The sequence below is a fragment of the Myotis brandtii genome, unplaced genomic scaffold (genome assembly GCF_000412655.1).
Source record: "Myotis brandtii unplaced genomic scaffold, ASM41265v1 scaffold233, whole genome shotgun sequence".
NCBI classification, from domain to species: Eukaryota; Metazoa; Chordata; class Mammalia; order Chiroptera; family Vespertilionidae; genus Myotis; species Myotis brandtii.
This window is the reverse complement of record NW_005358773.1, coordinates 545,263-557,973: the sequence shown is the minus strand read 5'-3', so window position 1 is coordinate 557,973 and position 12,711 is coordinate 545,263. Positions and strand designations below refer to the sequence as shown.

General features: G+C 37.5%; 1 protein-coding gene across 2 annotated transcripts in view; it reads left to right on the top strand.

Annotated features, from left to right (window-relative positions):
• MEIOB (meiosis specific with OB domains) overlaps positions 1 to 12,179 on the top strand; it is a 24,554-nt gene extending 12,375 nt beyond the window's left edge. Inside the window, exons 5-13 of one of the 2 annotated variants that reach the window (XM_005866564.2) lie at positions 1,370 to 1,565; positions 4,472 to 4,572; positions 5,488 to 5,540; positions 5,626 to 5,721; positions 6,452 to 6,553; positions 7,115 to 7,268; positions 9,650 to 9,833; positions 10,580 to 10,666; positions 11,789 to 12,179. In XM_005866564.2, the coding sequence (XP_005866626.1) occupies positions 1,370 to 1,565; positions 4,472 to 4,572; positions 5,488 to 5,540; positions 5,626 to 5,721; positions 6,452 to 6,553; positions 7,115 to 7,268; positions 9,650 to 9,833; positions 10,580 to 10,666; positions 11,789 to 11,899 (1,084 nt within the window). In that variant the 3' untranslated portion in view covers positions 11,900 to 12,179. The remainder of the gene's footprint in view (positions 1 to 1,369; positions 1,566 to 4,471; positions 4,573 to 5,487; positions 5,541 to 5,625; positions 5,722 to 6,451; positions 6,554 to 7,114; positions 7,269 to 9,649; positions 9,834 to 10,579; positions 10,667 to 11,788) is intronic. The other variant, XM_005866565.2, reaches the window with a different exon arrangement.
• The last annotated feature ends 532 nt before the right edge of the window (positions 12,180 to 12,711 follow it).

Here is a 12,711-nt window from a genome sequence, read left to right as displayed (position 1 = left end):
ATATATTTTATTGATTTTTTACAGAGAGGAAGGGAGAGGGATAGAGAGTTAGAAACATGGATGAGAGAGAAACATCGATCAGCTGCCTCCTGCACGCCCCCTACTGGGGATGTGCCCGCAACCAAGGTACATGCCCTTGACCAGAATCGAACCTGGGACCCTTCAGTCCGCAGGCCAATGCTCTATCTACTGAGCCAAACCGGTTAGGGCTCCCTTTGCTTTTTGTTATCATCAAAACACCAATCACTGTCTGAGATTATTTGATTAAATGCCATGTCTCCTCACACATGTGAACTCCATGAGATCAAAGGTCTTATCTATCTTCTTCACCCTCATGCCTAGACTATGGTCTGGCACGGAACAGGCTCACAATAAATATTTATGGAATGAATGAATGTGAATGAGTGGAGGGAAGAGCATTCTTAGAAGAGGAAACAAACATGAAACCTGATATTTACCAGAACAGTGAATAGTAGGTTGAACCATATGAAAATGGTGATGTTTGACTGTTTTTGGTCTAAAAATGTCAGTTTCATAGCTAAATAGTCTGATATGGCTGATATAGGGCAAGGGCAGGAGAGAGGCAGGAGGAAAAGCTTGATAGAGAAGCAGAAACATTTCACAGACAGCTTTGCCCATTGTAACAATTTTATTCTTTGTTGATGGTTACACAAAAGGTCTTTGAGATGGGAAATAATATACTGAAATTTGTGGATTAGGAAGATTACTTTGGCTACCTTAGGAGGATACTGTAGGGGGAGACAGGGCCAAAGTTTGGGTGAGAAGTAATGAGGTAAATACCTAAAGCATTAGTGGGGGAAGAGGGCCTGCATTAGAGGGCTAGAAATTAACTCCATGAAGGGGACTTAGGAGTTGATTGGCTGGAAGGGGAGTGCCTCAATTCAAGTTCAGTTGTTAATATTGTGCATCTACTTGATACAGAGAACCACAGGAGTAAGTGAAGCACAGTCCTTGATTTAAAATCTGTAGGCAGGGTGCTCAGTGTTATAGAGATACAGATATAAGCTGTATCTGTATACAGATAACAAACATGGTGTAGAGTGCTTTTATACCTTTATTTCACAGAGAAGGAAACTGAAGCTAGAGTTTTGGGTAAGGTCAGACAGCTGGTATGCTTAGCACTCAGGCACAAATTGGTCCTCAAAACATTTTCTTAATGAAAATATATTTCAGACAAAAATATTTTACTACATTTTTAATGTTTCTATGAGTAAAATGTATAAATTTTCTTAATCTAGTCTAAATTACAATAAAAATAATTTAACTATGAGCCTGGAAGTATTTTTCTATTTTAAAAAATCATTTAATAGTCACTTTTTGTGTGTGTGTGTGTGTGTTTACAATTTAGTGACTGTAAACTATTGCTCAGTGAAGATCATTCAACAGTAAAAGTTTGTTCCAGTTATGAAGTGGACACCAAGTTACTTTCTTTGATACACTTACCTGTTAAAGAATCTCGGGATTATTATTCATTGGGTGATATTGTTGCAAATGGACACAGTCTTGATGGGAGAATTATTAATGTGCTTGCAGCTGTGAAGTTGGTAAGTTTAAACCTCAACAAAGTTCAATTTGGCAGGGAAGTTCTATCACTTAATTTGTGTTTGGAAAGTAGTAACCAGCTGGAGTAAATATTCCTTTGTATCTTGATCAGTAGTCAGTTGAATTAAGAAAATGGTATCACTTCTCATTAAAAGTTAAGTAGCATTTTATATGTGAATGAATAGCAACATAAAATCGTATTTGAATGTTAAATGCAGCACACACTCATAAATGATCCACTAACTATATGAGAGCCTTTTATACTTCGGTTAAAGATGCAAATGGGAAGGATAAATTCATTGACTTGAAGATTTCAATGAAGTTACTTAAAGGGGTGTAAGTTGTATAAATCAAGGAATCAATTCTGGGCCTGTTTTCAGAGCTGACCTGAAATGGGAGAGGGAGTGAGAATAGCCAACTGAACTGTAGTTGGGGCCTGGTGACCTACTGCACAGCATCATGTGGTGAAAAGCAGGGAAAGACAACACTGCATGGGGCTCTGGGAGTGTTTCACCATTTGTTACATCAGAATCTCCCTCTTACTTAATTATTGCCCAAGTTTTGAACTCCCTTGGAAAGACTAGAGTCACTTGGCAGGGACTACGAGGTGGACCTTAAAATTAAAGTTTCACAATGCCCTAGCCAGTTTGGCTCAGTGGATAGAGCGTCGGCCTGCGAACTGAAAGGTCCCAGGTTCGATTCTGGTCAAGGGCACATGCCTGGGTTGTGGGCTCAATCCCCAGTGGGGGGCTTGCAGGAGTAAGCCAATCAATGATTCTCTCTCATCATTGATGTTTCTATCTCTCTCTCTCCCTCTTCCTTCCTCTCTGAAATCAATAAAAATATATTTAAAAAAATAAAGTACACAAAGAAAATTAAAGGGACAAGATCAGTTTCTCTCAATGTATGGAATGATGGTAGTCAAAAGACACACACACACAAAAGGAAATTGATTTAGGTACTTGTAGTTAATGTTGTTAGTAATTGCTAATTGCTTTTCCGTATTAAATGACTAACCAATAAGAGTGTCAACTATACTTGATGACAGGCCCTTGATGGAGAGGCATGTGCTTTTGTTCATCACTCTAGTTGCAGCCTAGCACAGTGCCAGCCACACAGTGAGCACTCAATATAATCCAGGATGGAGGAATCAACACCTTACATGACAATCGTGAAAAGTAGGAGAAATCAATTTCTCAGCAATTTAGATCCAATCTTACTTAAAGGCAGGATATGATCTCTCAGTTTCCCTGCAATCCTATATAATGTCATTATATTATAACTTAGTAAGAATTTTCTAACATTCAGTATAAACATAAGTCAAAACCTGCAACAGCTTTTTCCATGTATCTCCCCCTACCTCCACCTTATGAGTCTGGTACCTTCTTCTATAGGATTACATTATTTCTTTTTTTCACTGCCTTACTTCTCTCATTTTGCTTCCATCCCTCCTATATTTATTTTCTTCACATTTTAATTAACCTGTTTTCTCCTCCTTCTTACCTCTGCTTAGGTCTCTTTACTTTAAAACTCTTTTTTGTACAATTTTCTTTTTTGTACAAGAGGCCTGTTGTGATATGGCAGGCCTCTTTCATACTCTGGCTGTCCTTTCCTCCAACTTTCTTTCTGGATACTGCTCTTCTGCTGGTAGCTGTGAGTCTTTCTTCAGCTCCTTCCCATGGAGCTCAGCCCTGCTAATAGATGCAGTGGTGACAGTGGCATAGGGTGCAGTCAGTTGTTAGTCTGTTCTTGGGACCTTGCTATGTGACTGGCAGAGGTGTCTGCTGTTCCATGTGAGAACCCCTGAGCCTCTGACAGAAGAGTCCCTGAGTTCACCTTCATTTTTAAGATGGAAATGAGGGATGTATGGGAAAGTGCTTTGACATAGTGTGGATTGAATCAGATTGTCAAAGCACTTTCCAATACATCCCTCATTTGATCCTCACCACATTGTCCTTCATAGTGTGGATTGAATCAGATTGTCAAAGCACTTTCCCATACATCCCTCATTTGGTCCTCACCACATTGTCCTTATAAAGGCAATAGTGTGGATTGAATCAGATTGTCAAAGCACTTTCCAATACATCCCTCATTTGATCCTCACCACATTGTCCTTATAAAGGCACAAAGGAAGTATTGATATTCATACCTGCACTAGAAAGATGAGGACATTGAGACTCAGAGAGACTGAGTTCATTTAGTGACATGAATTCTGTGCCAGGCCCTGTACTAAGCCAGGGGATACACAGATGTTGAAAATATACTTTCTATCCTCAATGAGCCTAGATAGATGCCACCATGGGCTTGTCATGGAACATTTGTCCTGTTATGTTGAAAAAACCCCAAAATCTTAACTTAAAATACATATATTTGTACTTCTCTTCAAACTGTGTAACTAACAACATCAGTTAAATACATCTAGCTTAGAGATAGATGCTTTTAAATCATCTATATAATTCTATACAATAAAAGCCTAAGTGATCGTTATGGCAAACAACCAGAACGACTGGTCGCTATGATGTGCACTGACCACCAGGGGGCAGACGCTCAATGCAGAAGCCGCCCCCTGATGGTCAGCGTGCTCCCACAGGGGGAACGCTGCTCAGCCAGAAGCCAGGCTCACAGCTGGCGAGTGCAGCAGCGGTGGCCTCTCCCGCCTCCGTGGCAGCGCCAAGGAGCAGTGAGCCAAGCTGTAAGGAACAGCGAGCAGGCGGGCAGAAGGATCAAGGGGTCCTGAACTGCGAATTTCGTGCACTGGGCCTCTAGTTAAATATATATTAGTGATTCTTGTATTTTGATGTTTCTTACTTGCTGTTTAAAGGGTAAACATCTGAGTATTTCCATCAACAAATATTTAGGTACCTCTACTATTATAGATGAAGAATAATGATTTCCTTCAATTTCTAAGGTTGGAGAGCCAAAATACTTTACAACATCAGACCGAAGAAAAGGCCAGAGGTGTGAAGTTAAACTCTATGATGAGATGGAGTCTTCTTTTGCAATGATATGGTAACCTCCCATATCTGTTCCAAAATGTGAAATCCCTAGTATTATCAAGACAGAACATTTTTATTTTATCAAAAATATGATGGATTTAATATCAGGAGAGGAATAATGATAGGAGAGAAATGATATTTAAAAAATAAACCTCACTTTTGTATTTTGACTTATTACAGTCTATGCTGTAAAATTTACCTTAAAATGAGATCTTTAGATGACATGGGATTATTTAAATGGACGCACTGTGACTAGTGTATTATTGTACTGTCTTTTATTAAAAATTGTGATTTATTAGGTCCCATTGATAATGAACATGCCAGATTTTCCATAATTTCTTGGGTAGTACCCTGGAGCCAGACTATGGAAAGATGATAGAAAAGCAAGTGTTATCATAGGCTTGTTTCTGTGGGGTGCCTGGTGTGGGGATGTGGGGCAGGACTACATTCTGAGTACTGTAGGGTATTAGATGACATTGTTTAGACTCCAGATGCCTGGGTACCAAAAGACGCTAAAGTTGAAATGAGCCTTCAATCCATCAAGTGCCCTGAGCAGATTATCTACTGGGCCCCTCGCTTATAGTCTGAAAGAGTGTCTTTAAAGTCTTTAGACTTGTAGTCACTCAGTTCCAAGTAGCCAGGAGTGACCTGAGTGATGGGAAAAGAAAGAATTGATGGAGCAGAAGTTGTTAAAGATTAATGGTATTGGGGGAATGATTGATCATGTAGATGTTAAATGCTCTGTGAAATAGACAGTATAACTCTGTAAAATGCAGGAGAAACAACATCTTTAACTTGTGCCTTTGACCACATGGTGGAATGGGTCAGCCCAGCCCTAAGATATTTTTTTTGGTAAATAATGTTTACTGCCAGTTTTTTTCTAATGTAGTCAATTTTTATCACTTCTTTTTTTTTTTTTAATGTGCAGTTGGGATAATGAATCCATTCTGCTTGCACAGAGCTGGGTGCCACGAGAAACAGGTATCATACTGCAATGATTGTGTTCAATATTTGTCATTTTTATCCCCCCATGTAATAATTTAAAAATGGCTTTTCCCCCAAACAGTAATATTTGCCGCAGATGTAAGAATAAATTTTGACAAATTTCGAAACTGCATGACAGCAACTGTAATCTCAAAAACCATTATTACAACTAATCCAGGTAAAAAGTTATCTGAAATTTTTTATCCCTTTGGAAATGACTGTATCACATGTTCCAATATTTGTGTATTTAAGAATGAAAACAAAGCTTAGATTTCATTTGAATTAAAAATGAAAGATTATTTTAGATGACTTTTTAAAATTATCTTTCCCCCCATTACCCCCTCTACAACTTCCCTCTGCTCCCGCCTTTATATGACTTTTTGTTGTTGTTGTTCACCATCACCTAAGGATATTTTTCCATTGATTTTTAGAGAGAGTAGAAGGGAGGGAGACAGACAGAGAAAGAGAAACATCGATTGGTTGCCTCCCACACACTTCCAGAATGGGATTGTTTTAACAAAGGTCTGTTTATATACTTCCCTTAGTTATGTACTCCCCTTTCCATTTTTTAATTGTATTCCCTTTTGTTATTAAAATGGGCAAAAGCTAAAAATAATTTTGGATCTTTCACAGTTATTTAAAAAGTAATCAGTTATGCCCTAGCTGGTTTGGCTCAGTGGATAGAGCGTCGGCCTAAGGACTGAAGGGTCCCGGGTTCGATTCTGGTCAAGGGCACATGCCTGGGTTGCAGGCTCCATCCCCAGTAGGGGTCATGCAGGAGGCAGCTGATCAATGATTCTCTCTCATCATTGATGTTTCTATCTCTCTCTCCCTCTCCCTTCCTCTCTGAAATCAATAAAAAAAAGTATTCAGTTTGATTTTTAATTATTATGCATTTTCAATTTAAGAGACACCAGAAGCTAACATCTTATTGAATTTTATAAGAGGAAATAAAGAAACAAATCCTCAGGATGATGCAATTGACAGTTATTTGGAAGAATCCATAAATTGTAAGTGATCTTTAAATATTATTTGAATTTTTAAAGGGCCAAAATTGGGGCCTATAAAGTTTTGTTTTACATAGTGAATCAGAATATCCTATATTCTGATTCTGTAACTGCTATATTTCCACTTTTTAAAGTAGTTTAAAACTCTTGGAGCTTTCTATAATCTTTTGTCAATCTGATGAAAGCTAAAAAAAAAATGAGTTGACTATGGTTTCTTTTGGTCATTGATTTTTAAGAATTCTTTAGATATTCTTTTGTCTTTTGCCATCATCTCCCACTGTGTAGCTTGCCTTTTCACTCTTCTAATGGCATCTTCTGATAATCATAAATTCTTCATTTTAATAAGCATTAATTTCTCATTCTTTCCCATTTTTATTGTTTTTTGCTTTCCCCCCATTTATATTAATAAGTTTTAATATAGCAAGTATAATAATTGTTTTGTTACTTAACTGAAGCTTCTACATGTTCTCATTTGAACTCTGTAGCTTTTCTATTTGGATATAATTCTTTGTAATTCTTAGAATATGTATAGAGAGAGCTATAATAACTTCTTTTTATTTTTAGTAAATACAATAGTTGATGTCTATACAGTTAAACAATTAAAGGTAAAAGCTTTGAAGAATGAAGGAAAAGATGATCCTTTTTATGGCATTCTTTATGCTTACATTTCTACACTGAACATTGATGGTGAAACTACAAAAGTAGTTCGAAATAGATGGTAAGCAGCCAAATTATTTTTAGCAAATTCATTCTTGTAAGAAATAAAAAACAATTATTGTTAATAAACTTTTAAGTTCTATAAAAGTTTAAGCTCTACTTGGGCATCACCGTGGTTATACATTTGAGGGAAATGTATAAGTAAGTAACGTATACTGAAGTTTCCATGGCAAATTATTTAGATTTAAAGATTTTAATTGTCTTTTAAAGAAAATTTTAAATTGAAAGGCAATTATATCTGTAGTCCTAAACTGTAATGATATGATACTGCCAGAAACTTTTAACTAGAATGACAAATTGTTGTTTTATAATGTATTAGAAAATTACTTTGGTTGCCACATTCTATAGCAAGTGACAGCATTTTAAAAAATAGATTTTTATTGATTTCAGAGAGGAAGGGAGAGGGAGAGAGAGATAGAAACATCAATGATGAGAGAGAACCATTGCTAGGTTGCCTCCTGCATGCCCCACACTGGGGATTGAGCCCCATCCTGGACATATGTCCTGACTGGGAATTGAACCATGACCTCCTGGTTCATAGGTCGATGCTCAATCACTGAGCCACACTGGCTGGGCAAGTGACTGCATTTAAAAAAATTATTTTCAACTGCATGATAAATGATTTCTAACCACTCAAAGGTCAAAATATCTATTGCATAGAAAAGTAAACCCCAGAAGAATTAATAATCTTATCCAAAAGATAGTTGGCAAGAAATGTCTAAAATGTTATTGTGAAAATCTCCCTATGGGCTTTTGTAATAGAAATTTTTATGGAGATAGTTCTAGGTTAACATGGAGTTTTAAGAAATAATATAGAAAGAGTCCATGTGCACTTTGACCAATTTCCTCCAATGTATCACATCATAGCTAGGATATTTACATTAATTCCATCCACTCATTTTAAATGTATTTTTATTGACTTCAGAGAGGAAGGGGGAGGGAAAGAGAGATAGAAACATCAGTGATGAGATAGATTCATCAATTGGGTACCTCCTGCATGCCCCCCACTGGGGATCCAGCCAAAACCCAGGTATGTACCCTGACTGGGAATCAAATCATGACCTCCTGGTTCATAGGTTGATGTTCAACCACTGAGCCACACTGGCTGGACTCAATCCACTTATTTTATTCAAATTTACCCAGATTGACATGCAGTCATTTGTGTGCACATGGTATATTAAATTCTGTATAGTTTTATCACATGTATAGGTTTATTTGCCTATGACCACAGTCAAGTTATTGACCTATGGATTTTTTTAATCCTCACCCAAGGGTATGTTTTTATGGATTTTTTAGAGGGAGAGGAAGAGAGAGAAAGAGGGAGGGAGGGAGAGAGAGAGAGAGAGAGAAAGAAACATCTATGTAGGAAAGAAACCATGATCGGTTGCCTCCCATACATGACCTGACATGGGATCAAACCAACAACCTTGGTGTATGGGGAGGATGCTCTAACCAACTGAGCTACCTGGCCAGGGCAGTTGACCTATGGATTTTAAAAACACTTTATGATTTAGTATTGAAGTTGAAAAAAATTAATGTGGAGGCTATTGTGTAAGGCAGTTATTTTTTGAAAAATATTTTTCACAAATTTAAATAATTTTTGTCTCATTTTTTCCTACAGCTTTAGTATTGATATGTGAAGAAAAGCATCTAACATTTACTTTAAATGTGATCTGTGGCTAGATAAGAAACCACTATCTTCAGATCACTCTCTTTTCTTGGGAAATTTGAATTAGTCCTTTCCAAATTGGCTGAAGTAAGACCTGCTTCAAAAATATGAAATAGCATGTAATTACCACTTAAAGAGAGGTGAATGTGTCACTAGTAGTAATAATAGCATTTAAGGTGTGAACTTGCCCAACCCTACGGTTTTTCTGTAGGTGTACAGAAGACCTAATAAGTACCATCAAGTGAGCATTTGTGGAACCTAGGCTTTCTAGTCACAAGACACCATTCCTGCCCTTAGAACACAGCCGCAGGGATATAAGATGGACATGCCTGCAATAACAAGGAATAAGATGTGACAGGATATAGTCAGTGCTGAAGTATAAATTCTGCAGCTGTTCAGAGAAGGGAAGGAGTTAAGGTTGTGTGGGGGGACAAGAAAGGAAGGCCCTTGTAGGGGCAGGACCAGCATGGGGGAAGGTAGGAAGCAGGACAATGAGCTTATCCCAGTTCCAAATGAATCACAAATTCTAAAAAAGACTGAGAACACATGTGGAATTATTCCTTGTAATTTTATGTTTGTCTTGTATCCTGCGCAGTGCTGAGCACTCTGAAATTACTTACTCTGATTTAGGCTTTTAAGTGATAATTCTGCTGGAAAGCAGATTTGTTACTTAGGGCCTTCACATTTTATCATTGTCCTTCCTTTCTTTTCAGTTCAAGCTGTGGTTACATTGTAAATGAAGCATCCAGCATTTGTACAACTTGCAACAAAGATTCTTCGAAGTTTAAATCCGTTTTTCTCAGCTTTGATATGCTAATTGATCTTACTGATCACACAGGTACCCTCCATTCCTGTAGTCTCACAGGAAATGTTGCTGAGGAGACTTTGGGCTGCACGGTAAATAGCAAAAAAGAAACCATGTTTGGAAATATGTCCAAATTGGATTTTCTTCCTCTACAATATAGGTTATTTTGGTGACCATTTAATAGCAATTAATTTATTAATAAAGAGGTCTGTGAAAAATCAATCTTGATTTAAATATACATTGCTTTCTTTAATGAACAAATAATTACATATTGTATATTGAAATCATAGCTAATATTATTAGAAATAATGACAGAGACCCTTGTTTATTCTCGGTAGAGAATAAACAAGACATTTATATAGTCAAATAACAATGGGTAAAACAACACATTGAAGATGTCAATCAGTTATGAGGTAGCTCTTCCAGAAGGAGGGTTTGGCAATATTTCACACACTCAAGCTGTAGAAAGTCAGCCACGAATGTTCCCCATCTGCAGCTGTAGGACAGCAGCAGCAGATACTTAGAGATTAGATTGTACACTTGATGATAGGCACTTGTTTCTTATTGTTAAAACCAGCTCCTGAAGTTTACCTTTAAACCTCAGTTCCAAGTGATTTCCAGTTTATCAAGGGGAGTTTTCTGTGCTAACCCACCCAATTAGCTTCAGAAATTCAATTTAGAGCAGATATCTGACCTTATCTCCTCCATCAAGAGAATTGAGCTGTAATTACTGTGAATAAAATTCCACTTCTAGTGAGAAAATTGATGTTTCACCTTGTTAAGATGAGTTATCTATATAAACTTTGGAAATACTTGTTTGATTTATTTTTTAAATCAGGTAAATGAGTTTCTTGCAATGACGGATGAACAGAAAACAGCATTAAAGTGGCAATTTCTTTTGGAAAGAAGCAAAATTTATTTAAAAGTTAGTATATTTTACAGTACTATATTATTCTATATATTCAAATAAAGGAAAATCCTAGAGTTTGACCAAATAAATAATTTCTTATTTTAATGATGCCCAATTCCCAGATGTGCAGAAGGATTTGGCTACTGTAGAAACAATGGAAGTAATCAGGTTTTTTCATATAGCATAATGTAGTTACAAATGACACCAAATAAATAGGTCAACAAAGAAAATACCCAGTAATGTTAACTCCAAGATTAGGCACCTGGCTTTAGAGTCAAGATGGGTCTGCCCCACCCACAAAACCCAGGAGCGTCTCCAGCTTTGAAGTGGCAATCTCCTCACTTCAGTGAGCGGGATTTAATAGCGTATGGTTAAACGCTTAGATGCTGGGATGAGACAGACTCAGGTAAGAATTCCAATTCCACCATTCCTCAGCCTGTGTGACCTGGGGAGGTTAATTAACTTCTCTAAGCCTCTAAAATTCTGTAATCCTAAAACTTGATCAGACTCCTGCAGCACCAATAACACTGCAGTGTTGGAGGTTCATAGAATCTTTGTGTTAAATGTGTAAGGGGAAGTGACCCAAATTCCCCTTGTTTTGCAAATGAGGAAAATGAGACCAAGAAATGTTGCCACTAACCCCAAGTCACAGGTGAGATAGGGCTACTGCCTACATTATTACTCTCCTCCCATCATTCTCAAATGTTTTCTCCTTTAAACTCTTAACAGTTTTGAAGCACCGGGTCTCTAGTTATTAATAAACTTCATCATCATATTCCTGTAGCCTAACAGATTATGTTACTACTCCAGGTTAATGTCGATCACAACTGGTAGCTTAAACATATTTTAAGTCCTATTTTTCTATGTGTTGGATTTGAAATCCCAACTTTCCTACCAAAGAGAAATGTCATGAAAAAAAGTGACATGGATTTTTACAAAAGCCAGATCTGTAATTTCTCTACTGAACTCTGCCTGAGACTTGAACTCTTTTGTCTTAGAACTTGAATGGACATGTTAACAGCTGTAAGCAAAACTCATTGTGGTTCTCTATTGCATTCTCTGTTCTGGTAATTGGTTTTCAACTTTATATACATGGTAGTCTTTAAAACTAATTTTCTCTCTCTTTTCTCCCTACAGGTTTTTTTATCAGACAGAGCAAGGGGTAGATTGAGAATTAGTGTGATCTCATGTAAGCTTGCAGATCCTGTTGAGGCAAGTAGGAAGTTGTCTGGACAAGGAAATATTTAAATCAGATATCATTATAAACTCTGGAAAAGAATATGAGTTTTAACTCCCCTTAATATGTAAAATGAGTTGAAAATTATAGATAAAATGTACTTTGTTCAAATGTGATAAAAATGTTTCTATAAATTGTTGTTTCCTCCTGAAGTTGGTTTGGGGGTAAATCTTAAATATCTATCTCACCTGAGCTCAATTCTTAGAAGGCCATTTCTACCAGCTTGGCCTTCTCTCTTCCCAAGTTGGAAAATGTTTGCATGAGTAATAAACAAATTTAATCTTTCCCTCAGATTGATTTCTTTTCTTAAGCCCCTTTCCTCTTTATTTTATTTCCCTGAGAAAGATCAGAACCTCTAAAAACAACTTACCTAGAGTTTGCCAATGGCTCAGTCTGCTTTCCTGGAGCTGCAAGGGCCCAGATGAGGGGCCCGGTGGGAACAGCAGAAGTCTGTGGGCAATGTTGTGCAACTGCTTGAAACACCATGGAGCTTTGCAAATCCCCTGCCTGCTCTGATGATACATTGGCGCTACCCAATGCTTGTGAAGGCTTGCTGACTCAGGGTTGACATGAGTCTAAATCAACTGTGGGGAGACCGACTTAAAAAGTTATATGAGTGATGCCTTGTCCCATGCCCATCACTTAGAAGGGTGGGAGGCCTGCTTGGATAGAAGGACAACAGCCTCCCTTCTACCTCAGTCATCCTTGTAGGAGCCCCAAAGCACTCTCCTCAGCACCATACCATGCTGAGTTGCTTCAGGGCTCAGACCCACCAACATGGTTAGCATTGATCTACAGTCTGGGAGGTTATGCCAACATTTTT